This window comes from Manis javanica, chromosome 5, assembly GCF_040802235.1.
Source record: "Manis javanica isolate MJ-LG chromosome 5, MJ_LKY, whole genome shotgun sequence".
NCBI classification, from domain to species: domain Eukaryota; kingdom Metazoa; phylum Chordata; class Mammalia; order Pholidota; family Manidae; genus Manis; species Manis javanica.
This window is the reverse complement of record NC_133160.1, coordinates 162,412,531-162,439,498: the sequence shown is the minus strand read 5'-3', so window position 1 is coordinate 162,439,498 and position 26,968 is coordinate 162,412,531. Positions and strand designations below refer to the sequence as shown.

At 44.0% G+C, this 26,968-nt stretch overlaps 1 protein-coding gene across 3 annotated transcripts in view; it reads right to left on the bottom strand.

Moving 5' to 3' along the window:
- Window positions 1-15,044: 15,044 nt before the first annotated feature.
- TAPT1 (transmembrane anterior posterior transformation 1) overlaps window positions 15,045-26,968 on the bottom strand; it is a 61,858-nt gene continuing 49,934 nt past the window's right edge. The window contains exons 12-14 of one of the 3 annotated variants that reach the window (XM_036990559.2): window positions 24,172-24,248; window positions 19,687-19,847; window positions 15,045-17,244 (exon numbers count right to left, since the gene is read on the bottom strand). In XM_036990559.2, the coding sequence (XP_036846454.2) occupies window positions 17,027-17,244; window positions 19,687-19,847; window positions 24,172-24,248 (456 nt within the window). In that variant the 3' untranslated portion in view covers window positions 15,045-17,026. The other 2 variants (XM_036990563.2, XM_073237806.1) reach the window with 2 other exon arrangements.

Sequence of the window (26,968 nt, the reverse complement as noted above, 5' to 3'; positions counted from 1 at the left end):
AACCACTGGGACTGGTGTTCTTATAAGAAGAGGGAATTTGAACACAGATGGCGAGAGAAGGCCACGTGAAGACAGGTGGAGACTGCAGAGACACAGCGTCAGGTCAGGCCCACCAGGAGCCCCTGGAAGCTGGAGGAAGCCGGGAAGGATCCACCCCTAGGGGCACCAGAGGCCATGGCTCTGCCTACACCTTGATTCTGGACTCCGTAACTGAAAGAATGAATTTCTGTTGATTGATGCCACCCAGTTGGTGGTCCCGCCAAAGGTTATATGGCAGCCTCAGACGTAAACATAAGGACCAACCTTTGGGCACCCTGTGAGCAGGGCCAGGGGCCACATAATCCAACCGGCCTGGCCTGTCTTCACATCTTCTCTCTCCCTGCCCACCTCTCTGCCCCAGCACTGGAGGAGGCGCTCAACAAAACTTATGGGGGCTGGGGAGGGAAAGATGAGCTGAGGGGCTCCTGCACCCCTGTTCCCACCACTGTCCCTGCTTGAGCCCGGGGGAGGGGCACTGCTTCAAATGGGATGTGACATGAAGAAAGTAAAAAGAAAGTTCTGGCTTAGATGGAACTGGGAACTTTTTACTACATGAAAATGAGCAGAACAAGCCCTTGGATCTGCCTATAAAGTGGGGAATTGCCTCAAAGGGCCAAGAGTGAGGAAGAAGTCCCAGGAAGCAGGCAGGCAGAAACACCTGACTGGCTGTGACATAAAACTCCCCAAAACCTCAGCGGGAGCCACAGTGCCTCTGTGAAGCCGGGCGCCGTGGCAGGAAGTTATCTCGGGTTCCCCTCTATGCCTTGGGCTTTTCCATAAACGGAAAGAACACTCGGTTCAGTTTCTCGGAAGTCTTGGATTCCTCCGCTCCTGAAACTGAAACTTGCCTGGAGCCCAGGTCACCACAGGGAAGGAGCCAGACTTCAAGGAATTGCAAAACACTTGTTCAGGCAACAGCTTTACCTGGAAGCTGGCCAACAGAGGTCACACAATGGCCAGGGCAACATTCTGTAGCTGGGGAGATGCTTTCAGAGAGAGAGCAGCCTTTGAGACTGTTGCCAGCGGTCCTGATGCCAGTGTAAATAGAGCAGGGCTTCCTGGTTGAGGCTTTGTGAGCGGGAGGCCAGTGGCACGGTCAGGACCAAGTGGCTTTACCATCAGGATCGGCTGCAGGAATGGAAAGCCCTCTAGTGGTTTCTAGGCAAAGAGAGAATTCGCACAGGGAATTAATGGCCTACAAAGTCAGCTCAAGGGTTTTGTTCGGGGGTCTCTAGACTGGGTTTCCAGGAGCGTTGAGAGGAGTTGGGATTTGTTTTGATCAGGTATGGTAAGACGTGTAGACATGAGTGATGGTCAGGAAGGAAGAAGTGTGCTCACCTCCCAGGTCCCTGGAAACAGGAGGTGCAGCATGCCAAGAGAGCCACACGGGGAAGCACAGGGTGAGACAGGACACACAGGGAGCAAGGGGAAAGGCGAATGACGGTATTGTGATTTCCAGGGGAGGGAATTTGCTGCAAGGTAAGCAGGCTTGGGATGGCTAGTATGAATAATCTCAGCAGGTTCAGGAGCTGGGAACTGTCTGTAGTTGCCTGGTACCTGGCCCTGGGGTGATTAAGGCAAGGTGGCTAGTGGCCCAGGGGGGGCAGCCTGCAGACAAGGTGGCTGGGGACACAGGCTCTGAATTGGTTGTTTGCCCGGAAAGGACATGTTCACAGGCCACCATTTGGTATCCCCAGGAATTGGCTAGTCCTGGGAGGGCCCCAAGATGTCAAAGCATCAAAAATACAGAATAAAAGACTTGATTAATATCACAGTGATTCCTTATTATTGTAGAGCTGAGCAGCTGTGTGAGGAGTGGCTTTGCAGCCTTCTGTAAGGTGAGGAAACAAAAGGCCACAGGGAGGCTATTGAGTGCAAGAGGCTGAGGAGAAGGTATTTAACTGCTGGCGGAGCTCCAGGCCTTGAGTCCTTGCTGCCTGGTGAGGGCTGCTGCTCTAATATTGTTTTGATTTCTGTAACTTGGGTTACACGGGCAATGATCGTTATCACTAGGATTGCACAAAGGAAAACAGTCCGTCATTCAGTTGTCTGTCACTGCAATACTCCCAGGAGCACAGTTCTTTTCACGTATGCACTTGGCAACACTAGGTACACCAAGTTGAGTTGCAGGTGGTTTATTTGGGATAAAGGAGTAGTTCTGAGCCTCCTCTTGCCATGAGGGTTTGGGTCTCCTGGGGGTGATGTTGCCTGTAAGTGGATCTAGCCAAGCTCCAACGTCATTTCCGGCATTTTCCTGACATATCCCAAGAGCTGTTGCATGCATGTCCTATTTTCTGATGCCTACCAGGTAAGAAGCAGCAAGAGGCAAGACCCAAGCAGGGTAATGAGAAGGCAAACCCCAAATTCAGCCAAACCCGACGTGCATTTCCTGCAGTCTGGGGAACAAAACAAGCAGAGCTGTGGAGTGGCCAGGGTCCCAGAGGACAGCAGGATGGTGGACCACAGAGCCTCCATGTCCCCCCACAGGCCTGCCTTGGCTCTTGGAGTGCAGATGGCCCCACCGATGTCCCAACTGGAACTGCATTTCTTTGCACTTTCAATCATGACAATCCCACCCACAGGGGTTTTTTACTTTTATGGCTTATTTTAATAGCACATCCTCACAATTACAAGAGCGATACACACTCATTCTAAAACAGAGAAATGTGCACTACAAAAACAAATCACCATATCTGCTGGGATGACTATAGTAAAAAAGACAGGTGATACAATGTAATACTAAAAAAAGACAGGTGTGGTAAGGATGTGGAAAGATTGGAACCCTCATAGGCCGCTGGCTTTGAGCTGCTCTGCAGAACAGTCTGGCCATTCCTCAAAAGGTCAGAGGTAGAGTTATCATGTGGACCAGCAATTCCACTCAGGACACACCCAAGAGATGAAGATATATGTACCACATGAGTGGGTACATGAGTGTTCATAGTAGAATTATTTGTAATAGCCAAAAAGTTGAAGCAACCCAATTGTCCATCAGCTGATCAAGAGAGAAAGAAAATATGGTCTAGTCAACAATGAATATTATGCAGCAATAAAAAGGAATGAAGTACTGATGGCAAAGTCTGGTGAGCCTTGAAAATATCATGCTAAGTGAAAGACGTCGCAGAAGACCACATATTGTCTGATTCCACTTATATGAAATATCCACAACAGGCAAACCTATACAAAAAGAGTAGATTTGTGGTTGCCTAAGCCAGACCGTATAGGATGAGGAGTGACTACAGGGCTTCTTTTGAGGTTACAAAAATATTCTCAAGTTGAATCTGGTAATGGTTGCACAACTCTATGAATATGCTAGAAATTATTCAATTGTACATTTTAAATGGGTGAATTGTATGGTATGTGAATATCTCAACAAGCCTGTTTATTGTTATTCCATAGCTGGAAAACATATGTCCACACAAAAACCTACACATGGTATTTATAGTATCTCTATTCAAAATTGCCAAAACATGCAATCAACCAATGTGTCCTTCAATAGGTGAATGGGTAAATAAATGGTGGTACATCCAGGCAATGAAATATTACACATTCTTAAAAAGAAATGAGCTATGAAGCCATGAAAGACATGGAGGAAACTAAAATGCATATTGTTGAGTGAAAGAAGCCAATCTGAAAAGGTTGTATACTATGTAGCTATAGGACATTCTGGAAAAGGCAAAATTATGAAGGTAGTGAAAAGACAGCGGTTGCCAGAGGTTGGAGGAAGGGAGGGGTGAATAAGCAGAGCCAGAGGATTTTAGAGCAATGAAAAGACTCTGTTTGACATGACAATTGTGGATACATGTCATTATACGTTTGTCCAAGCCCCATAAAGTGTGCAACACCAAGAGTGATCCCTCTTGCAAACCAAGGACTTTGACTGACATGATGTGTCAATGTAGGATCTCAGATTGGAACAAATGTGCCCCTCTGTGGGGGATGTGGAGAGTGGGGGAGGAGGTTGTGGGGGCTGGGAGCACAGGGAATTCTCTGTACTTTCCACTCAATTTTGATGTGAACTTAAAACTGGTCTTAAAAAATAAGGCCTACTTTTTAAAAATCACGTGAGGGAAAAGAAATCACTTCAAGCCTGATCATACGTACACGATCACAACACTCCATGTGCTTGGAGTCTTTGTAAAGACTGTATACGGTTTCACATTACAGTGTTTCAGCCCAGTTTTTCTTTACTTAGCAACATGTTGTAAACATTTTTCTGTATCAATGGAGATTTTACTACACTTAAAGATAGCTGCATGGAAATCCATTATGTCGATGAACCATAATTTATATAAACACTCCACCTTTTTAGACATCTTCTTAATTAGTGTTAGAATAACACTGTGATTAACATCACATGCCCTTAGAGTAAATCCTTAATGACAATAAAATAGTATTTGAGTTCTTAGCAAGAGCCAGAGACTGAGCCAAGGGCTTCACAAATGTTGCCTGGGTTAATGCTCTGAGAACTCTGAGAGGGCAGGGATTATAATCAAACCTATTGTACAGAGAAAGTAACTTTTGAAGATCTTTAAAGATATTAAATGACTTGCTAAGGGTAAACAGCTAATAAATGGTGGAGGCTACAAACCTAAGTTTATCTGATTCTAGAACTTGAGCTGTTCATCATTTCTGTTGCCTGACACGCTGAATTTGTTTTTGTACCTTTTCCTTCTTTTGATACCTTCTGTCAAATACCCTCCAGAAAGTTTATACTAATTCATAGTTGCCACCAAAAATGCAGGGATGTGCCCACAGTCCTCATCAACCTTGGTTTTAGCGTTCTTTGTAATCTGTGCACTGATTTGGTAGGCAAAAAAATTCTCTCTGGTGATTGTTTTAATTTTTATGTTTATTTGTCATATGCATTATTTGCTCAAGAATCATTTGTTGTTTTTTCTCTTACATTGGACTGTTACTGTTTTTCTTCCTGATTTGGTTAGCAATGTCCTGTCAAATAATTTTCAAATATTTTTCACATTTTATGCTTTTTTAATGGAACTTGAGCTGAACCCACAGGAGACTGAGCCAAGCCCTCCTTGTGGGGGACTTTTGTGTCCAATCTAGACGGAATGGGGATCGTTTCATACCCAGTTGCTGTGTCCTCAGCCTCCTGGGGCAACAATGGTGGGGGGAAGGAAGAGGATGCCCTGTGCTGCCTCCCAGAGGCTGGGTCCAGCCCATCGATGCTCTGTATGCCAGCAGCTCAGGACGACGTGTGACTCACTGTCCCAGGCCTTTTGGAGAAATATCCAGATGAGTTTACAGAAAACCTTGGGCTAGTATTTGTGATGACTACTTGAAAAGACACTAGGAAAATGTATCTTACATGAGAAAACGTAGAGAAGTGGCCGCAACCTGAGCACAGCAGAGAAAGAATGCTGAGCCTGGGAACAGTCCTGGGTGGGTCAGCTTGTCACTGAAGAAATGGGTTCTGGAGAGAAAGGCTGCCAGGTAGCTAACTCCTGCCCTGGGAGAACTCTCTCTGTTATCGATTGAATGTTTGTGTCCCTGAGGCCTCACCCCATTCCCCAAATTCCTGTGTCAAAATCCTAACCCTCAAGGCGATGGTGTCAGGAAGTGGGCTTTGGGAGGTGACCGGGCCATGTGGGTGGAGCCCTCGGGAATGGGATTTGTGTCTGTGTTAGTCAGGGTTCTCTGAAGAAACAGAACCACCAGGAGATCGTAGTTACATATAAGAGGGGATTTGTTACGGGAACTGGCTCATGCGTTTATGAAGGCCAAGAAGTCCTGCAATCCGCTGGAGACCAGGAAAGCAGAAGGTGTAATTCAGTCTGAGGCTGAAGACCAGGGAATTGGGAGGCTGCTGGTTTTAAGGCCCGAGCACCCGGCGCTCCGATGTCAGAGGGCAGGAGTGGAAGGACATCCCAACTCACAGGGAGAAAGAATTCACCCTTTGCTCTCCTTTTTGTCCCAGGCAGGCCCTCAATGGGTTAGATGATGCATGCCCACACCGGGGAGGGTGGACTTCTTTATGCATCTACTGAATCAAATGCTCCTCTCTTCCAGAAACACCCTCCTAGACACACCCAGAAGTGATGTTCACCAGCAACCTGGGCATCCCTTAGCCCAGGTGACACATAAAACACACCATCACAGTGCCTTAGGTAAGAAGAGACAGGGGAGCCTGCTCTCTCCCCTCTGCTCCCGCCATGTGAGGACCGTGAGAAGGTGGCCATCTGCAAACCAGGAGGAGGACCCTCCCCAGACGCCGGATCGGCTGGCACTCTGACCTGGGACCCAGCCTCTGGAATATGAAAAATCAGGGTGCTATTTATGCCTCCATCTATGATCATTTTGTTACAGCAGCCCGAGCTGACCAGATATTCCCTGAAGCGGCTCCCTGGCAGCCTGGTGGTGAAGATCTTCTGCTGTGCCCTGTGGCCCTCAAACAGCTCCCAGTCAACCTCCTTCCACACAGCCCAGCGCCCGGCCAACCCGGTGCCAGACCTACAGGCACTTCCCGCCTTCCTGTCGGCATCACGCTGCTGCTTCCCTGGTCTTTGCACATTCACACCCTGTACACCCTTTCAGGTCTGCTGGTGACTGGTAGGTGTCTGCCTGATAACTACCTCCTTTTTTTTTACATTTTTACTTTTATTTTATTTATAATTTTTATATTGCTGTACATACAAAAAAACACACAAATCTTAGTATACAGCTTGATGCATTTTTCTTATGTATACGGTCATGTAGCCATCACCCAGATCAAGATAGCACACATTCTCATTGATTTTTCTTTTCCCCTTCACCTATTTCACCCATCCTCTACCTCAGTTCCCTAGGGAGACCACCAGTCTGTTTTCTGTGTTTCTGATTCTATTTCTGGTTTATTTTGTTTTTCAGATTCCACATATAAGTGAAATCACATGGCATTTGTCTTTGATTTATTTAACTTAGCATGATACCTTCTAGGCCTATCCATGTTGTCACAAAGATTTCATTCTTTTTATGGCTTAGTAATATTCCATCATAGATACGAACTGTATCTTTTTATCCATTCATCTACTGATGGACATTTAGGTGGTTTCCATATTTTTGCTCCTGTAAATAATGCTGCAGTGAACATAGGAGGGCACATAACATATGTCTTTCTGGATCAGTGAGTTTGTTTTCTTTGGGTGAATTTCCAGAAGTGGAATTGCTGGGTCATAAGGTATTTCTATTATTAGTTTTCTGAGAGTCCTCCATACTGCTTGTCTGCACCAATTTACATTCCCACCAACAGTGCAGGACGGTTCCCTTTTCTCCACATCCTCAACAACACTTGTGATTTCTTGTCCTTTGGATAGTGGCCATTCCAAGTGGTGTGGGTGATAACCTCATTGTGGTTTTGATTTGCTTTTCCCTGATTAGTGATATGAAGCATCTTTTCACATGTCTGTTGGTCATCCATATGTCTTCTTTGGAAAAATGTCTATTTATTTTCAAGATCCTCTGATCATTTTTTAAAAATTTTGGCATCATTAATCTACAATTACATGAAGTGAACATTTTTAAATCAGATTTTTTTTTTTTTGGTGTTGAGTTGCATTAGTTCTTTATATATTTTGGATATTAGTCCCTTTTTAGATACATCATTTACAAATATATTCTCCCAGTATGTAGGTTGCCTTTTTTTGTTGTTGATGGTGTCCTTTGTGTACAGAAGCTTTTTAGTTTGATGTAGTACCACTTGTTTATTTTTGATTTAGTTTCCCTTGCCCAGAAAGATGCATCCAGAAAAAAATTACTATATCTGATATTCAGGAGATCCTGCTTGTGTTTTCTTCTAATGATTTTATGTTTCTTATCTTCCATTTAGGTCTTTAATCCATTTTTGAGTTGACTTTTTGTGCATGGAGTTAGACAGTAATCCAATTTTATTCCTTTTGCATGTAGCTGTCTAGCTTTCCCAACACTATTTATTGAAGAGACTATCTTTACCCATTGGGTATTCTTGTCTCCTTTGTCATATTTTAATTGACCATATAGGGGCGGGTTTATTCCGGATCTCTCTATTCTGTTCTGTCAGCCTGTATCTCTGTTCTTGTGCCAGTGCTGTGCTGTTTTTGTTACTGTAGCTTGGGAATATAGTTTGCAATCAGGGAGCATGATACCGCCAGCTGTGTTCTTCATTCTCACGATTGCTCGGGCTATACCTCCCTTTTATTCTTTGCTAGTAAAGCCCTGATTTTGTTCAGGGAAGCATGTTCCAAGCAGTTGATTATGCTTGGTCTAAGCCAGTGTTTTTCAAACTATGGGACACAATCCATCATGAGATTATGCAGTCAATTTAGACAGGATATGATCAACATTTTAAAAATGTAGACAGAAACTATTTGAATAAATAAGAGTAAAGGTAGGTATTGTCTGGTGAAAGTTTATTTTTCAGTCATATATGTGAATGAACACCAGGTTTCAATGTAAAACGTACTTATTATGGGTCTCCATCAAAAATTTCATAAAAACACTGGTCTAGAGCAATCAGGAGGGTCTCTTGTCCCCATCTCCCAGCTCTACCTGCAGCTAACATCAAAAGGAAAAATTAAAGATATGAATACACATATCACTAAAATGAAATATCTAATAAATACATTAAAAATATTTCATCATATTTTTAAATCTAGGCACCCTTTTAAAAGCACTTGCAAGGTTGGCGAGGATTTGGACAGCCATCCAACCAAGGGCTGGGAGAGTGTGGGACTCCAGAGAGGCCCAGGCACCAAGGACTTCTGAAGGGTAATTTCATTACACACAGTCAAATTCATTCAGAGCCTTTGCCAAGTAATTCCAGCTCTAGCACCTTATCCTAAAGAAATAACCAAATGTTCAATGGAAAGGAATTGACTGAAAAATAAAGACAGGGCCATCTATGGAATTCCAAGCAGCTGCTGTAAATATTTTAAATTGTTGACATGGAAAAAGTCCCTCATGTAGATGAAATGAAGCATGTGATAAACTAGCATGTGTCACTGAAATATATTTACATGTAGAAGCCTATACATGTGTGTATAGTGTTAGAAACAGTTTGAAAGAACATGCTCCAAGTGGGGAAATTATAGATATTCCTGTCTCTGCCTCCATCTTTTTCTTAAGGGTCTCCTGACTTTTCCATAAGGAATGTCTGTTACTTGAATATCAAAACTAATAAAAGCTTTAAATGTGTGCAATATTTGTCACTGCTTGAGCCAGGAAGGGGGATGTCCTTCCCAGTCTCCCTTCTTAGATGGGGACTGCAATGCTGGGGGCAATATGACCACATGTTTAGCGAGCACATGTCCAACCTATGTTGGGGAGCCCTCCTCTCCAGTCCCTGTACTACACCCAAACTCTTGGAAAATCGGCTCTTGGTTTCCTGGTTGATACATGGATATCACCATCCCTCCTGCACCCCCGCCTTACAGGGGTGAATGAGAAGCCAAGGAGCAACTATTGGAAAAGTGCCAGGCATTACGTAAATCCACAGTGTTATGCCTCACGCTGTCAGGATTCCTCAGGAAGAGGGAGAGGTGATTCAACTGCAGAACCGGAACAATCCATTCATAATCCAAATTCTAAAAACAGCACTCAGCAAAGCTAGTCTACAGAGAATTTGCATCATATGAGGGCTTGGAAAATGTGAACCAAAAGGAGGTCAGAAGGTATGGAAAATTTGTTAACTGTGCATGCTTTTGTTAGAAAACAGATTGATTTCAGAAAAAAATCGTGTGCATGTTGGTAAGAGCTCTCACGCTCAGCTGTCCTGAGGCCCGTGCGCTGCATGGCTGTGAACCACCCATGTTCTGTCCTCAGAGGGCACAGGCTTTAAATCTTGGCCCTGTTCCTGTCTAGCAGAGTGACTGGACATAAGAGCCTACTGGCCTCAATTTCCACACCTGTAAAGTGGGAACTGTGCTGGGATATTGTACAGATTAAATGAGGAGTAAATTAAAAGGCCCTTGAGTGATGGTTTGTGGTAGATGTCCAAGTAAGTATTGCTTTTAAAATTCACATTATTGTTATTACTACAGCTAAGGTTCTTATTTCAAGTCACAACTAGATGACCATGTATCAGGAGCATGGGAGAAAAGCAATCTACCGGGGCAGAGGTTGGTCCTGCTACAGGGCCTGGTACCTTGTTAGGGCCCTTTGTGAGCTACCATGCCATCACTCTGGGACCTTAAAACGTGTTATCTTTGAAGAACAAATGAATGGTGCATTTAAGTCCATTACTTTGCAAGGGAAAGTCATGTTCTTTCCCCCTACGTTTTTCAATTAAAGATGGAGAGACTCTGAGACCACATGGCTTTTTTTGACCTCCACCCCCTGGGTCCATCCCTGGCTTCCACCCCACTGGCTCCATCCCTGGCTTCTTCCTGTTTCGGGTCTCAGGATGGCAGAGCTGAGACCAGATTCCTGCTACTCAGCCTGGGACTCTGGGTGGCGCCTCCTTTCATTTCCCCTTGTGGAAATATGGTTTCCATCAGGGGCCAGCGAGCAGTTCCAGCCTGCCTCTGGGAATCACTTCAGAAGGGTTGCAGACCCAGAGGCGTCATCATCATGACCCTCTGATGAAAAACAGAGAATCAGACCAATGTTGCCTGTCTGCAGGGTCAGTATGGGAGAAACAAAGGGAGAAAGTCTGCATTGGGCCCTCTGTCCATGTCCCACTACACTGCCAGTGAAGGTTCAGAGGTTCCACAGAGATGCTTGGTCCCCAAGGTGAGGACAGAGCAAGATCAGCCTAGGGGCACCCCTGGAACTGCCTGGTGTGCCCCCAGACCTGCCTCAGCCCAGCTTATTACATAAAAACAGCCCCCTCCCTGGTCTTTCTGATTCCATGCCAGCTGCCCTGCAACCCATTCTTCACACAGCAGAAAAAGGAATGTCCTAACTCCATACGGTCCTTGGACCAGGAATATTCTAACTCCTCCTGGTCCCTGGGCTTGGATGATTGGACCCCCACCCCTATCTTACTGAATTTCAAGCTGCAACCTATCCCCCACCCCGCTTCTCCGCTGACTGCCTTCTGCTGGTAGGATCCAGCTGCTCCCTCTCCCCCAGTCTCTGCCTCATGCGGTTCCTTCTAGCTCAGGAGCAGCTCGCACAGCACCTTCTAGTGGCTCTCAAGAGAGCATCCTGTCCCTATCACATGACCTGGCTTTTTCTCTTAAGCACCCATCTCCGAGGTGCTCACCTGTTCCCATGTTTATTACCTAGTTTCTCCTCTGGACTGTAAGTTTCCAAAGAGCAGGACTCTGCCAGCCTGCCTGCTGTGTGGCCAGCTCCCGGAACAGCGGAGGGAGCTTTGGGGCTTACGTGCACCCCTCAGTGGCCTGCGTGCCCTTTCTCTGCTTCAATTTCGGTGACTGAAGCTTTGGAGTGTCCTGTGGAATCTTGCCCCGGTCAGTGCTCTGATTGCTGCATGACTCATCTGCAGGGCTCTCCCGCCAGGGGTGGGGTGCCTGAGGTTGCAGTAGGCTGAGCACTGAGGTTTGGGGAAGATCTAGAAGCCCCTGGTTCTAACCCTGCTCTGCCTTATCTAGCTGCCCGGCTATGAGCAAACATCAGTAAAATGCAGATTTTAATAAAACGTAGACCTATGCTAAGGAACTTAGATCTGTGAAACTGCTTACAAACCAAATTTTAGATGTTTTATTTGCCCCTCCTAGAACCTTGAAAAGTGGCTATTACGGAGCCTGACTTAGAGACGAGCAGACTGAGGTTGTCAGCGTCACTCAGCATGAGCTCACGACCCCAGTACCACGCAGCTCCTGGCCCTCCCGGAACTTCCCAGGGGAATAAGCCCCTAGATGCCCAACAGTCAAAGAGCACTGCGCCCTCCACCTCTTCCCATTACTCAGTGTGAATGAACAGTCTTCTCCTTCAGGGGTCTTTGCCTGGCTTCTCTGTCTTCCCACAAGCAGTGGATGGCACAGAGATTGACAGTGCAGGCTCTCCAGTTAGGAAGGGGGTTAACTTTCTGCTCTGATATGTGCTACCTGTGTGATTTTGGACAAGTGATGCAATACCATATAGTTTACAAAGTATATCTTTCACCTATCTATCTTCTCATTTGATGGGTACAAAAATCTGATTTGGAATTCCACTTAAGCTCCTCCCCATTGCCTAAGGGATCAAGTCCAAGATTCTTGGTGAGGCATTAGCAGCTCTTGAAGATCTAGCTCCTGCCTCCCTAACGCCCTCCTGGAAAGAAGCCGTTCCTTCTTGTGTTCTCAGCTTGGTGGCTGGCACTCTCCAGTGAGCGGAGGAAACTACATTGCAGCCATGCTGAGCTCCTTCCCTTCGTTCACGTCAGTCTTGCCCTTCCTCTCCTTTCTTATCCATCTAGTTCCTACTCTTTTTAAAAGGCAGTCCAAGTGCACATCCTTTCCAATGGCTCCGTTTATTTGGCCAATATCGACTGGCTACCTTCGTGTGCCAGGAACTGTACAGGTGCTCAGGCTAGAGTAGAGAACATGGTGGAACTGGTCTGAATTAGCTCTCCTGATACCTATGTTTACGGTAGCACTTACCCCACGGGACTCTAACTGCCAAGTCAGTTTAGCTGTCAATCTGCCCACTGGACTATACGTAAGTTCTGAGCTGAGAGCATAGGTTGCTTACTTTTGTGCTTTGCACAGTGACTCTGCAATTGATATTTGTGAATTCAAGCCCAACAAGATATTTATGCATTTTTCTTATATTTCACTTACGTTATGGGTATTTCTGACCTTCCGAGTATTTACATTTTTATAGACATACCTAAAATGAAAGGAGAAGATGCTTCTTGAAAATAATTGCAGTTTCAAAAATAACCTCCCCACTTAGTAGGTGATTCACCCTTCAAGAGCTTACGCACCCTGTAAAGTCCTGCTCAATCCCTTTTAAAAAGTGCCCATGTACTCTCAAGGCCTCCCCCCACTTTAGCTTCCACACTTGCCGAAAGGAAAGTATATTAAAAGCAAATTACATTGTGCAGATCCCTTCCCTTCCTTTTAATTAAATATCAACCAACTTCAAATACAACTTTACTGCACTCCGCCAAACGTGCCGCTCACTGACCTGCCGATACATGTGCTACTGTCTCTTGGTGAAATTACGAACCAGCAAGGCCATGTTTGCTCCACACTGCTGAGCATTGGCTGTTGCCTATCAGCAAACTTCAGATCACAACTCCTTAGAATGTCAATTTAACAACTTACCCTGGCAACTGTTTACATTCCTCCTTAATCAGATAAGGCATGATCTAGAACATCCCAGATGTCCCAGGCACTTACGAATGCCACCCATCACACTCACCCACACCGGAATTGTCAGCAACCACTTGCATGGCACCACTTGCCTCAAACTGGCCCCAGACGAGTATATTTTTTGCAGCTCCTTTGACATGTGACCTTGTTTTGCTGCCGCTTTGGAGGTGCTGTTAGGCTCTATTTATAATATACTCTCTTCCCCACTTCCTGAGATAAGAGGCACATTTATTCAGCAGAATGTATGAACAAATAGGACTTCGTCACTTAGGAGCAAATTTACCATTCAGTTCAAGATGGCTAAGGGTTTTTCCTTACAAACAACAAATAGTAACATGGAATCCAGAGTATTTTCCGCAGTACATTTTAGAGTTAGGTTTAACACCTCACTCCTTTTATGTGAAGATCTCTAAATAGGCCCTTTCAGATCTAGCATATTAATGAGGGCTGTAATACAGACCCTCCAGGTGTAGGGGCTTAAAAAACGACAGCATTCATTTCTCTCTCATGAATAGTCTAAGCTTAGTGTTTCAAGCTGATGGGCAGCTGTGCTCCACAGAGGCATTCAGGGATCCATCCTTCCTTTCTGTGGCCTTGTCATCCTGTGAGCACATGTACATTTATTGACATGGTGGGGGTGAAGTCATACCTCCTCTGGGTTCAGCTGGTGGGAAGGGGAGTGAGGCAGAGGGGACCCATAGTAGCCTACACCTCTTCAACTTCCAGCCCTTGGTGAGTACTAGTCACTTGGTCACGTGTAACAGGAAGAGGGACTCAGAATGTAGTCCCCAACCAGGCAGCTCTGTGTACAGCTACAACACTATGTTCATGAAACAGAAAAGATTTGGATGGACAACCAGCAGTCTGTAGCAAAAAATAAGTATTACCTCTATTTTATACAAGTACTGTGAAGCTGCTATACAATTCTTATTGTAGGCAAATCCAATAAGGAAAGAAACCAGACTTACATAAAAACATTAAAGAACTGTATTTATTTTAGAGCAGAAATAAACCTGAGTGATCGTTTGGTCATTAGACAACTTATCACCAGCAGATGGTGGTTCACTGACTGGCTTACTGTCTGTCTTCCCCGGAAAAGCAGGGACTTTGTTCACTGCTGATCCCAGCATCTGGAATAGTAACTGACACAGAGGAGATTAATAAGTCTCCGTTGAAAGGATGATAGATGAAACTGAAACATATTAAAATGTAGTGATTTTAAATCATTTTGTAAATTTATATTTTCCTCTGCTGAGTTACCAGGAGTGGCAGGAAAATTTTTGAGGGCCTAATTAGAACCACCTTCCTCCACTGACATGTATAATGAGTGCAGTCTAAATGCCAGCCCAAGTACAAAAGTAAAAAGCACAGAGAACATTTGTACAAGCTCCTGAGTGATCCTTGGTATTTATACTTCTACGCCAAACAACAGTTAGTAAGAGTCTGAACTATGTTGTGCCTTAGATTTTTTTTTAAACCGAAGTACTGTCTTGAACTTGACTCCCAGATAGGAAAAGCACGTGTGACATTCAAAATACCTGTAAAATTCAAGTACCTTCATTTGCTGAGACATATTAAAGGGTCTATGATCAAGCCCCAGTCTTCTCAAAGACAGAAATCAAACATTTTGCGGCAGTTAAGACCAAAAGAAGAATTCAAATTATAGTCCTGTCACTTGTAAATTAGGAATAAATTTTTACTATCTAGTGATAAGTAAACTCCACCAAATAAAAGAGTGTATGTTACTAAAATAAATTCAGTGACTTTTTAAAAAAAGATTATAAAATTGAATTTATTGAGTTTCACACAAGATGCACTTATAAAATTAGTACTGAATGCCATTTTAACAGAAGAAATGAACATCATTCCGAACTCCCAGTATAATCTGTAAAGGAAATGAAAAATCTTCCAAAAATGACAGCATGATAACAGAATAATTCAAACTGAATTGAAAGATACACCCAGGTCAGTCTTGCTCTGATCAGGGCTATGTTTGGCAAAGTTTTCCCCAAACTATTCCCCTTTACCATGAACACTGTTCCTATTAGAGGTGAAGAGAAGATGTAAAAAAGAATAATAATTCTAAAATGGGGCTTCACTGAAACATACACAAAGCAATTAAAAGTGCTAACATTTGTAACTTAAAAATACTTCCTGATTTCACAAAAACATTTCTATACATTTCCTCTTTTACCATATGTGAACATCAATCTTCAGAGTGTTTTAATTAATGCAGAACATTAAAATTCATGTTTGTATTTCAAGTGAACAAGCCAGAGCCCTAAAGCTGGCTTTGTATTTCACGCAGGGAAAAGACAGATCACCTATAACCGACCTTCTGCACATCACACGCCCCAAGCAGAGACACAAGAGCTCCCTCTCTTCAAAGAGGAAACATCAAAGGAAGTAACAGTTAACGTAACATCTGGACATTCAGGAACTGGACGTCAGAAAATTTTTGTAGAAACGCAGAAAGGTTTCTCAAGATAAAACGGGGTAGAAAACAACCTGTCCTATGATACAGGCCACACGCTAGTAATGAAGCAGAAATGGAACCTTGATCTCATATAAACCCCAAAGCACCCTTTGGTTGCTGCTCCCAGCGTCCATACACAGACACTAATCACACCCGCACACTGCCAATGCCGTGCTGCCCAGCCCCCGGCACCCCTGAGGCGCAGCGCCCTGCATGGAGGCTCTCCTGGAGAGCAGAGAGCCCGCGCCAGGACACGCACGCCCCCCACTCCCGACGGAGACTGAATGCCCGTCAAGCCCAAGCAACATGGTGCTGCCCTGTCCACGTAGAACATTGACTTTAAAACTGTTACTTTAAAAACCCAGTTAGCTGACACCTTTGAACTTCGTACATTGACAATTCTTCAGCCTATTCAACACCAAATCTTTTTAACTGAAACAATTTATGAAGCCATTAATTTTAAAGCGAAACCAGTTAACTATACATTAGAGTTAACACTGCTCTTTTTCAGCATAAAAAGTGCCTTTTAATAAGGAAATTTCTATTGTATCCACTGCAATTAAACAATACATAGCTCACATAAAACTGAATTTTATGAAACATTTTCTCAGCAATGCATAACCTTCATTAATTAGTATTTCTTAAACAAACTGGCTTAGGGTTTTTTCCCCCCTAAATGCTATTAATTATCATATCTTATTTAAGGTATCCTTTTTATTCTGATTAATTCAGATAAATCTTCAAGGATTATTCTGGTGATAAGAACATTTATCTTAAGTTTATTTTTAATGCTTTGGCAGATGAAGAAAAGTTCAAAAACTGTTTGTGAAAACAGTGTGAGACTGGAAAGGTCATGTCACGGGGAGAGCTTCACAGTTTTCCAGGTATATCCTTACACTGGAGAGGCCCTGAGGCAAAGCTCGATGCTCTGGAAGCACAAACAGACAAAGCAGGAGCGGCTCTGCCATTGCCCCCTGGCCCAGGAGCGGCTCTGCCATTGCCCCCCTGGCCCAGGAGCGGCTCTGCCATTTTCCCTGGAGGAGGAACTCTTCCTAAGATCCATTGAGCTTCCCAGAGCCGCGGCTGGAGGCTGCTGCTCCTCTGTGACCCGACCTTCTGCCAGACCACACTGCTGGAACAAAGGTACTAAGATTTGCTCTCCATTAATAATTTAAGTTCTTAAATAAATATTTAAGTGCCACCGTTAGCATCTGTCCGCCCTGGTGGCACTGCATTACTGCCCTAGGCTCAGCGTCTCGGGCGCCCGGAGCCCTGGAGGTCAGTCAATTCGATTCCCGCAGATTGTGAACCTGTCTATGTCTAACAAGTCTTTCTTTGAAGATCTGTGTTTTAATTCAGAGTTTTCCTGTGTTATGTCCTTCTCGTCACCATCTGGAGTTGTCAGAAACTGATCAAAACTGCTTGTCACAAGCAATGGTATGACATTTTCCTTTTGATGAGTAGGCTGGCTGGTGACCGAAGCAGACAAGTTTTCTTCTGTGGAAAAACAGAAGCATTTAATTAGAAAAAGATTTCCCCCACAACTGATAAGAAATATGAGCTTACCAATATAGTGGTACCGAAAAAAAGTCTATTATCCACACTTTTTGATAAAGCAAATGGTAACCCAAGAGCATGTGGTAGAAGCAGCCATAATTTATAATGAAACTTAAGACGCCATGCCATCCTGTTTGCTCATCCATAATAACACAAACAACACAATTACCTGGTTTTGAAAAAATTATGACTCTTACTTAACAAACTGCTTCCTATATAACCCAGTCTTAATATGATTGTTGCCAGACCCCCTAAAAATAACATAGGTTCCTGTACTCAGGGCGCCAGAGCTAAGTAGACTCTGAATACATTCTTTACACATTCTTTACCACTTCATGTGTAGTGACCGTAGCTAGACTTAGACAGCATTTTACCTCCAGGAAGTGCACATGAGAGGTAAAAACAAACCAAACAACAAACCCCCAAATGTGGATTTCTGGCCACAGGGATCCTGAAGCCTGGCCTGGGGGACAGCTGGGCTGGGGCCTGGAGCCACCAATCTCTGAATCGTACATTCAGTCCTAGTAGCAGCTTTCTTGAGGCAGAATGACAGTAAATTGCACATATTTACCTGTATGTATCCATCTCCCTCCTGCCCTCCCCGTTCCCATAATACCTGCTGCTATTTTTTGCTTCTTTTACAACATGATTGCTGCCTTGAGAGCAAGCCCCCCTTTTCATCCTTCAATCGGGCCTGAGCTGCCTGACCTGCAACACCTTTCTGAGTTTTCTCTGGCCTGTGGTCTCCAGCTTCCAAACACCCTACGCAGTCACTCAGACACTTGTCTGAAACATATTTCTTATCCCATGGCTCTGGATCCAGTGGCCTTGAACTGAACTGCAGTGTGTGCTTAACGGTTCTGTCCCTCCATCAGACTGGAGGCTCCCGAGGGCAGGACCGACACTTACCAACACCCTAAGGTGCTAAAGGAGCCTTACCTCAGGGGCACACATGGGCCCAGGACCCACTGTGAATTATCCAGAGAGTTAAAACAAATGCAATCCCGGATTACTAATATCATCTACATGTCCTTTAGAATGAACAGAAATTATCTTCAAGTGATCACACAAGCTTTTATTTACTTTATTTGAATCTTCCTGAGAGGCATCCTCAGTGAGTGCAGCCCTCCCTTCAGACTGGACTCTGGCCCAGCCTCTTCCCAGAGCAAACCCTACACTCAGAATCCGAGCTGCTTGGCCTTCGGGCTGCTTTTCCAGGCCTCCCTCCTTCAGCTCGTGCTGGTCCCTTTCCTGAAGTGCCCTCTCACCCACCTTCACCTGGGCTCCTTCTCCTCTGTCAAGATTCAGGGCAGGCACCACTACCTGCATGCAGGGAGCCCTCCTGTCCCTCCACACCTGTCTGCAGCCTCACTCACCTATGGCATTTTCCACTTTTGTTGTCTCCCTGTCAGTCTGTGAGGCCCTGAAAGCACGGTTTGTATTTCCAGTGGCTCACGTATTATGCGGCACACTGTAGTGCCACATATTTAAAAGTAAACCTTTTAAAAAATTCGCATGACTAAATATTCACAAGAATAGGAACCTACCATCTAATGACAAAATTAAGTCAGTATCCCAGTTTTCCTCTGAATCTTCCAAGCCAGAAACACTGGAATCATCCTAACTCCTCTTTCTCTCCCACACCTCACAACCTCATCAGTGAATCCTGCACTTCCAGAGCCACGCAGAGCCTGCCTGGGCCTCCCCGCTCACTCCAAGACCCCTTGCTCTGGGCCAGGCAGCCTCCTCCAGCCTCTCTGCCTGTGGGCTCACCATCCTTGTGTCTTATTTTCCACAGAGCTTCAGAATGACCCTTTTAAAGTGTCACCCCTCTGCTCCAAGCCCTGCAATGGCCCTTCCCACACAGTAAAGCCAAGGTCATTGCAGTAGCCTGCAGGGCTCAGGGTGACCCCTCCCATGCCAAGCATGCTCTGGCCTTAGGCCCTTGCTGGGGTGCTCGTCAGAGAAGGGGTGTCTCCTCTGTTGGGGGAGTTGCCCTAACTCCCCATCACACTTTCCTTTCCTGACCCAGCTTTACTTTTGTTCACAGAGCTTACTGCCTCTGACAGAGTGCAAAGTCACTTATGCGCTTCCTTCCCTCTCCCCGACAATCAGAGGCGCTCTGCCTTTTGTTCCCACTGCCGTCTGCCCTGGACCTGTCATGTGACAGGTGCTCAGTGATCATGCACTGAGCCCTGAATGAATGTACCAACTCAGAGCACTGTGTCAGGTGCATCTGTGATGAGATCTAAAATACAAACATTAAAAACAATAAGCTGAGGGTACTGCGAAGTGCTGACTCAACAGTGGCTTTTCAGAGGGCAAGTTTGGACAATGAACTCTTTAGAACATGATGAAAAGTGGTGAAAACAACCAACATACCTGGAGAAGGTTTACACTTGTTTTGTGATTTACTGGATGGTTTGCCTGGCGTGCTGGTTGGCGGAGGATTAAACAGCTTGTCTTCCATTTTGGCTTCCTTCACATATTGGCATGATTTTCCCAGCAGCACAATGCTATTAAGTACTTTCAGGGATATCAACCTAAAACCAGAGAGACATAAGCACCCGCTGTGGGAGCTCCCACGGGGCCCGCCCTGCCCTCCGGCGGCTAACGGTGGGGGGGGGGGTTGGGGAGGAAAGGAGCGCCGGGGGCGGCGGGCTGGGTCCCAGATGCACACGTTTCCTGAGGTTTTTGTACCACAAGGGAAAAGTTGTGACAAATTCCTTAGTTATCATTTATAAGAAGAAATTACACCATGTAGAAGTTTTAGCTGGTACTAAACTATTTACCATTTATTCTCTTACTACAAAACAAACACATATAGTAAATACAGATAAAATGAGATGCCTTGTAATTCCACACTCCAGTGCTAATCACTGTGACGGTTGGTATGTTTCAGTTGTTTTGCTACAAAAATACATCAATTTGTACTTCTTTGCTGTTCTGAAATGGGGTCTATTTTACAAGGTAGTGGGGGACTGGAGTTAGGAGCCGGAGCACAGACTCTGGGGGCCAAGTGATGAGTTCAAATCCTGACTCCACTGCTCGGATCCTGTGGACCTGAGTGAGTTTCTTAGCTAGTTAATCCTTAAAAGAGATGATTCCAGTAAGTGCTCAGAACAATGCTTGGCACATAGAAACATCAACCAATTTTGTTAATATTATTACAAAACAATATATCATGAATATTTCTCCCTACCAGTTAATGTGTGCTAATCACATTATTTGAATGGCTGCCTAATATTTTACTTTGTGGGTTATCAAATAACAAAGCCCCCCAAACCCCTTAATTTCTGGATAGTTAGGTTATTTCCAATATTTTACTTCTTTTAAAAAGTTTCTGAGTAGGAAAACTTATGTTGTATCTTTATTGCCTTAAGATAAATTCCTAGGTAGCTATAGCTACTGAACTGGAATTTCTAGGCCAAAAGTTATGTGACATTTTAAGGCCTCTGATACAAATCTGGCAAAAAATCTCTGAAAAAAACAAAACAAAAACAAAAAAGCCTCTTCACACTGGTCATCTTCTCATGTATGGGGCCCTTAAATGACACAGACCCAAGGACCTCGCGGCCAGTTTTACAGCAAGAAGCAGGTTGCTGTTTCTTACGCCTGAGGCGAAATGCGGGCAGCAACAGAAATCACAAGTCAGTGGAGGCACGTCTAAGGAGGGGCCTGGCAGGAGGTCAAAGCAAGAAGCGAAGGTTTCCTCCACTGTTCCCAGTCTCTCTGCTCCAAAACAAAGAATGCGAACAGGGACCACCTCAAGGAGATCCAGGGCCCCCAGGACCTTGCAAAACACTCCCAAATGTACCACAGCCCCAACGTTGCCCGTAGCTCCTCACACACACCCTTCACTGTGTTCTCCAGCTGCCTCGCGGGTGTCTAATAGGCCTGCAAACTTACTGAATCCAAACCACAAGTCCTGATTCCAACTCCAACCCTGCCAAAAACTAAAGGGAGCCCATGTGTATTTCCCAAAGGCTTCCCAAACACAGCAGGTGGCGATTCTGCCACCCTTACTGCTTGGGCCCCAAACTTGGTGATCACACTTGCTGTTTTCCCCTTACACCTCAACATCAGCAAGTCCTGCCCGTCCAACTCTGCTTTCAAAATATCTACCTGGTTGGCAAATTCTGACCACTCCAGGGCTCCCACTTCGATTCCAGCCATAGCCACCCCTCCACGGGAGGCCGCAACAGCTCCTGACTCGGCGGGACCTCTGCTTCTCCTCTTGCCACACACCAGCCCGCTGTGCACATGGCAGCCAGAGCGGCCCTGGCAAAAAGCCAGCTGGATAGTCCTCTTCTGCTTGGGAGCCTCCAGATGCTCCTCTACCTCAAGAGCTGAAGCCCAGGCCCTGCCCGTGGTCCTCTCCCATGGGCTGCGCCTGGACCACTGGCTCCAGTCCCCCAGCTCCCGCTGCTGCTCCGTCAGGCCTGCCCTGTGCCCCCTCTGCCGAGCTCTCTCTTCCCAGGCACCTGCATCCCCCTTTACTCCATCTGGTCTCCACTTAAGTATCAGCTCACCAGAGAGGCTGCCTCTGCCCGCTGCGTCTCTGTCATTCCCCAGCTCCTATACCTACACTGTATTTTTCTTCCTGACATCTGCTACCAACTGTCACTTTATAGTGACTTGCTTTTTCTGGTTACTGTCTGTTTCTCAGGGCACTGGTGTTCTTTTCAGCTGATCCCTAGCCCAGTACCAGGACTAGTCCCTGGCCCTCAGGGTGTCTCTCTGAAGAGCTCTGAACATCAGGGGGGCAGGGGCTGTGAGCCTTCCCTCCACCCACTGTCAGGGCGAGGGAGTCTGGAGAGAGAGGGGAGGGGGGGCACAGCATTTCATGTCAGGAGGTCCAGCTGAATTGGTTTTTGCTAAAGGGAGATTCCGGCCTTGGTGGGGTTAAGGAACAAAGATGCTTTGGAGGATAAGGTGGTCTTATCTATGAGAAAGATCTTGGAGGAGGACATGATAATGTGGGTATTACCCTGATACAAGGATAATTAGAATAAATCAGTAGAGGGGCAAGGTCAGTGAACAGATGTGCTCAGCTGGGCTATGTGGGGAGAGGTGATCAGATTTCGGGAGTGAGGTGCCTTGGGGGTTGGGGTGGGGGAGGTCGTGAATGCAGATTAAAGCACACCCACTTTGTGATTTTTGCACAGGCAGCTGTAACTAAACAAAGACGTAGCATACATTTTCAGATGTGGTATATATGTGTTTCACATTTCCTGGTGTATGTCAAAAGAAAAATATGAGAATAATTAGCTCATTAAACAAATATGGAAGCCATTACAGCCAAATAGCTTGAAGGACTTTGGAGGGCGGTATGACCGTTTGCACCAGAAAGATCTCGCATTTTCCAAGGTCAAAGAACTGAAGAGAGTGAACTCAGTAGAGGAATGTCAGATGGGAACAGTACGCGGTCTGGGTCTGCTCGGAATGGCTCTCCTGCTGCCCTCCTGAACAGGGACAGCACTGCCTCGGGCTGCTCAGCAGAGGCTCCAGCAGACCCCATCCTGGAGGCAGGCTCCGGGTGACTCCGACTCAAGTCATTACCGCCAGCATCCTCTCTCCCTCTCTCCCTCTTCTTGAGATACTCGGCTCTGACCGTCTCAGGCTCCGAGCCCGACTCCTCTTGCACCACTGCCAGTGAGCAGGGACAGCGTCCCTTTTTCTGGTTAAGTAAATCTGAAGTTAGGTTGGGCTGTTTCATTATAAATTCACTTCTTGAGAAAACTAACAATAGTAAAACCAGCATTTTATGTTATTTTCTTCATACTACTTACTACTATGTGAATCGTTTTAGTTGTTAACTTGTTACCATTTGTTCCCCGACCAGAGGGGAAGTGACGTGACACCATCAAATTTGTGGGTCAGAGTGCAGCCGGTCACAGGCAGAGAAACTACATTTCTGCATCTCCTTTGGGTTTATATGACACAGGCCTAGAGCATGCTAAAATAATTCATGTGGCAAACAGTAGAAATTCAAAGATCTTTTTCACTCTGTATTTCTATTTTCTCATCCCCTTCAGGGAAAGAAGCAGAGATTACCTAAAGAAACTTCCCTTCTTGGCTTTTGTTTCCAGAAGCAAAAGCCCATTGAGAGTGATGTGTAAGGAGATGGGGCACTTAGCAGGGAAACATGAAAAGAAAGGATTTCCCCAAGATAAAAACAGATTTCTCAGGGTCAGAGGCAAAAGAAAGAGGTCTACAAGTCTACGTGCATAATTCTGATGGAAACAGGGAGAAAGGGAACTATTTTCCAAGGCTAAAAACAGATGATCTAGGTTGGAGGGAGGAGAGGTGTGGTTCCCCTGGCAGCATGAAGAAGCTGTAGGACGCAGGTGAGATCAAGGCCCAGGACTCCCAGCCCTGACATTGCTCCTTACATGCCTAGGGTCAAGCCAAAGCCACAAGCCAATGTATGAATGACATGGGGTGGAGAAGTGTGGGGACAGATGCTTGGTGGCCATCCTGACTCCTAGAACCTGAGCAACAACATGGTGGGATTAACTGAGTTAAAGATGTTTTTAAACACAGAAAAATGTCTGATTATAATGGCAGATTTTGTCACAAAAGAAAATATGGGTGAAACTTAAATCCTAAGCAAGAAGGGCTTAAAGTAACTGATTCCACTGAAGATTAAAATAAAATCTATGGTGTTATTAACACTACTACCAAATAGTGGTATATTTAATTTAAGCAGAATTTAATGAACAAATACATCTGGAGGTCTGTGCTGTTAACAGCCCCCAGGACAGTTAGAATGGGTATAGTATGACTTGGTTGCTATTAACTTGAATTATATCTTGCATTTATACTTTACAGTATAACCAAAAACATATTCAAGAATAATCTTACCCAAAATAGAACAGTATGACGCAGGCATAAGACAGGATTCCTTGCACTTTAATTGAGCTTGTTACAACTCTGATGAGCTAGCCAGAAACAAACCAAAACAACAAAACATACAATCACAATTAGTTAATATTTAAAGAGCACTCCACGCTAATTCTAATGCCCTCAGCACACCCCTGTGGCCTTTGTCTAAACCCAAGCAAGCAGCTATAGATTTGTCAGTTCATACTAAAATCTGGCTGCTTGTGTAACCTTTTGTGCTAGACTTGGATTTTGTTCAGGCAGATCTAGGATGCATGTGGCTAATGCTGCGTTCTGCTACTGTTGACTTTCTGAAGCCAGACACTACACCTCTTTCATGGATGACCTTGTACCTGATGCAAATCAGTGGATTTTTAAAACACAAAATTAATTCAGAAAATACAAATGGATTCATCTTACTGAATGTATCCCCAACAGAGCTAGAACCACTTGGAGGGCATTTCCCTTAATCTTACCTTTTTGCCCTTTTTTCTTTGATTCTTTTTAAGAACCTTCAGTGACTTGCAGGGAACGGGGAGGAATGGGAACCTTAGGAGGTTTGTACCGTTTAAAAAAACCAAATACCATTACAAAATTAATTACTAAAAGGTCAGAAAATTTCTCTCTTTTTGATGTTTATGGTTAAACACCTGTTTTATAACTCACCTCACAGAAATAATCATCCTTGGAAGTCTGAATAAATCTGGTGGACTCTGTCACCAGAGGATGTTTACATAGTGTATAGGTTCAGTTTAATAATATGCCTACATTTTAGGGTCTAGGGGGCCAGCTATATGGAAATGGGAAATCAGGGAAAATAACTGACCTTATCTAGTGATGTTATCATCAAGTAGAAGAGTCTATTAGGGTGTCTTAAATAAATATAAAGACACAGTTAAATGATATTTAAAAAATGCTTTTAATGAAAGAACAATTGTGAGGAAATAGAGGGAATGGACTGTCATATATTCAACAGCTTCAGTGTGAGACGACAGACATGGAGTTCTCATCTCTGTCACAGTCTCTAACGGGGAAATGACCTGTTGTACAAACACTTGTGATGGAAGTAACATGGCTCTAGGATTTTATTCATTAATATGAAAGGCAAACCAATTGTCACACTGAAGGCTTCAGTTACTTTGTTTTCATTTAATATGTTATTAGGTAACTTTAAAATACGTATGTCCAAAATCTAATTTACATGATACTTAATATATGATTTCTTTTATTTTTTTTAATGTGAATTCATTTTAGGACCTAAGGTAACACTTAGAAGGAAGCACTGAAACTCTTGGGCCTTAATTAAAGAATCAACTTGACCGCTGAGCCCTCGGAACAGTCCTCACGGCTCCTAGTCATCTGCCAAAGCTACAGTGTCACTTGAGCTCTGTGAGAAAAGCCCTGAAGAAGAAAACCCGCCAGTCACTGTTTACCTACATAATCCCCTTAAAAAATTACAGCTTTTCCAAAAGTGTTTTGTTAATTATTAATTAAGTCTAAGTCTTTTGGTACAACATTATAAAAACTCACTTAAAAGACTAAAACAAAGGCAGGGGGAAAAACTTTTAAATGCTAAATTTAAAAATTCATACTAAAAATGGTTTTCTGGCAAATAAGTTACTAGACAGTCAAGTATTATTTGGCAAAGCAGGGCCACATTTAAATCCAATCATTTAACTGTTCCTACTTTATGAAAAATCAGTCAGGCAACCTAGGTTTATCTTCACACTTCATATACCATGCTTGCAGTTGTAGGAAACAAATGTAGAAAAATCTAATATTCTCTTTTATCAATCTCTTAAACCTTTAACAAATAACTTTACTCTTTAAATTCCTCTGTTTTTTCAAAAGAGAGTTTCCTTTCCCAAGCAAGAGAAAGCTCTATTATCATATAATAAACAAGTTACTAATATAACTGAAAACATTTAGGATGTGGTTGTCTGGAGAGTCATGCTAAGATTTAAATAACATTAAATCTATAAATCATCTATTGAAGTCAGACAAGCTGGTCTAAATGCACTTGTTGATGACCTACAACTTCTTCATACATCTCTAATTGACTTTCAGGGCACTTTGCATCATGAGGAGAATTCTAAATGTTGTTTGGCAAAAACAAGGCTGCATTTACTGATGTGAGGATAGCCAATAAGAAATATAATCAAATACAGGTACAATCAGCAAATCTTTTAAATTAACATTATTACAGCCTCATGTGGCTAGTAACCTTTTGCAAGGCTTTTCTGAGTAACTCATTAAAATATTTAAAGTTGATGACTATTTTCTTGGTTGATCTAGTAAATTTCGGTGCTATTGTTTTTTTTAATGTGATATTTACTGAATATAACAGAAATTTTCACTATAAAAATTTTGGAAAGAAGGTTAAAAATAGCAAATAAATGGATACAGAACGTTTCTTCATTTGAGCATACCATAATTTATTTAATGTATTTCATTTGTTTCTAAATTTTTACTAGTATTAATGCCACTGCAATGCATAACCTTGCTTATAAATCATGTGCCTTTTATAACTATTTTCTTAAGATAAATTCCTAGAACTGGAATTACTGTGTCAAAGCACAATACCATCAAACTACCCTTTAGAAAGGTTGAATCAACTTAAGTTCCATTAGTATCTGTTACAGTGGTCACGCCAATGCCTATCACTAGGTATTTCCATTCAAAAAGAAAAATCTTTGTCAAATAAATAAGCCAAAATGAGTATTTTCATTATTAGAAAACACATTATATAAAACAGTTCCTTACTATCAGTTACCTATTG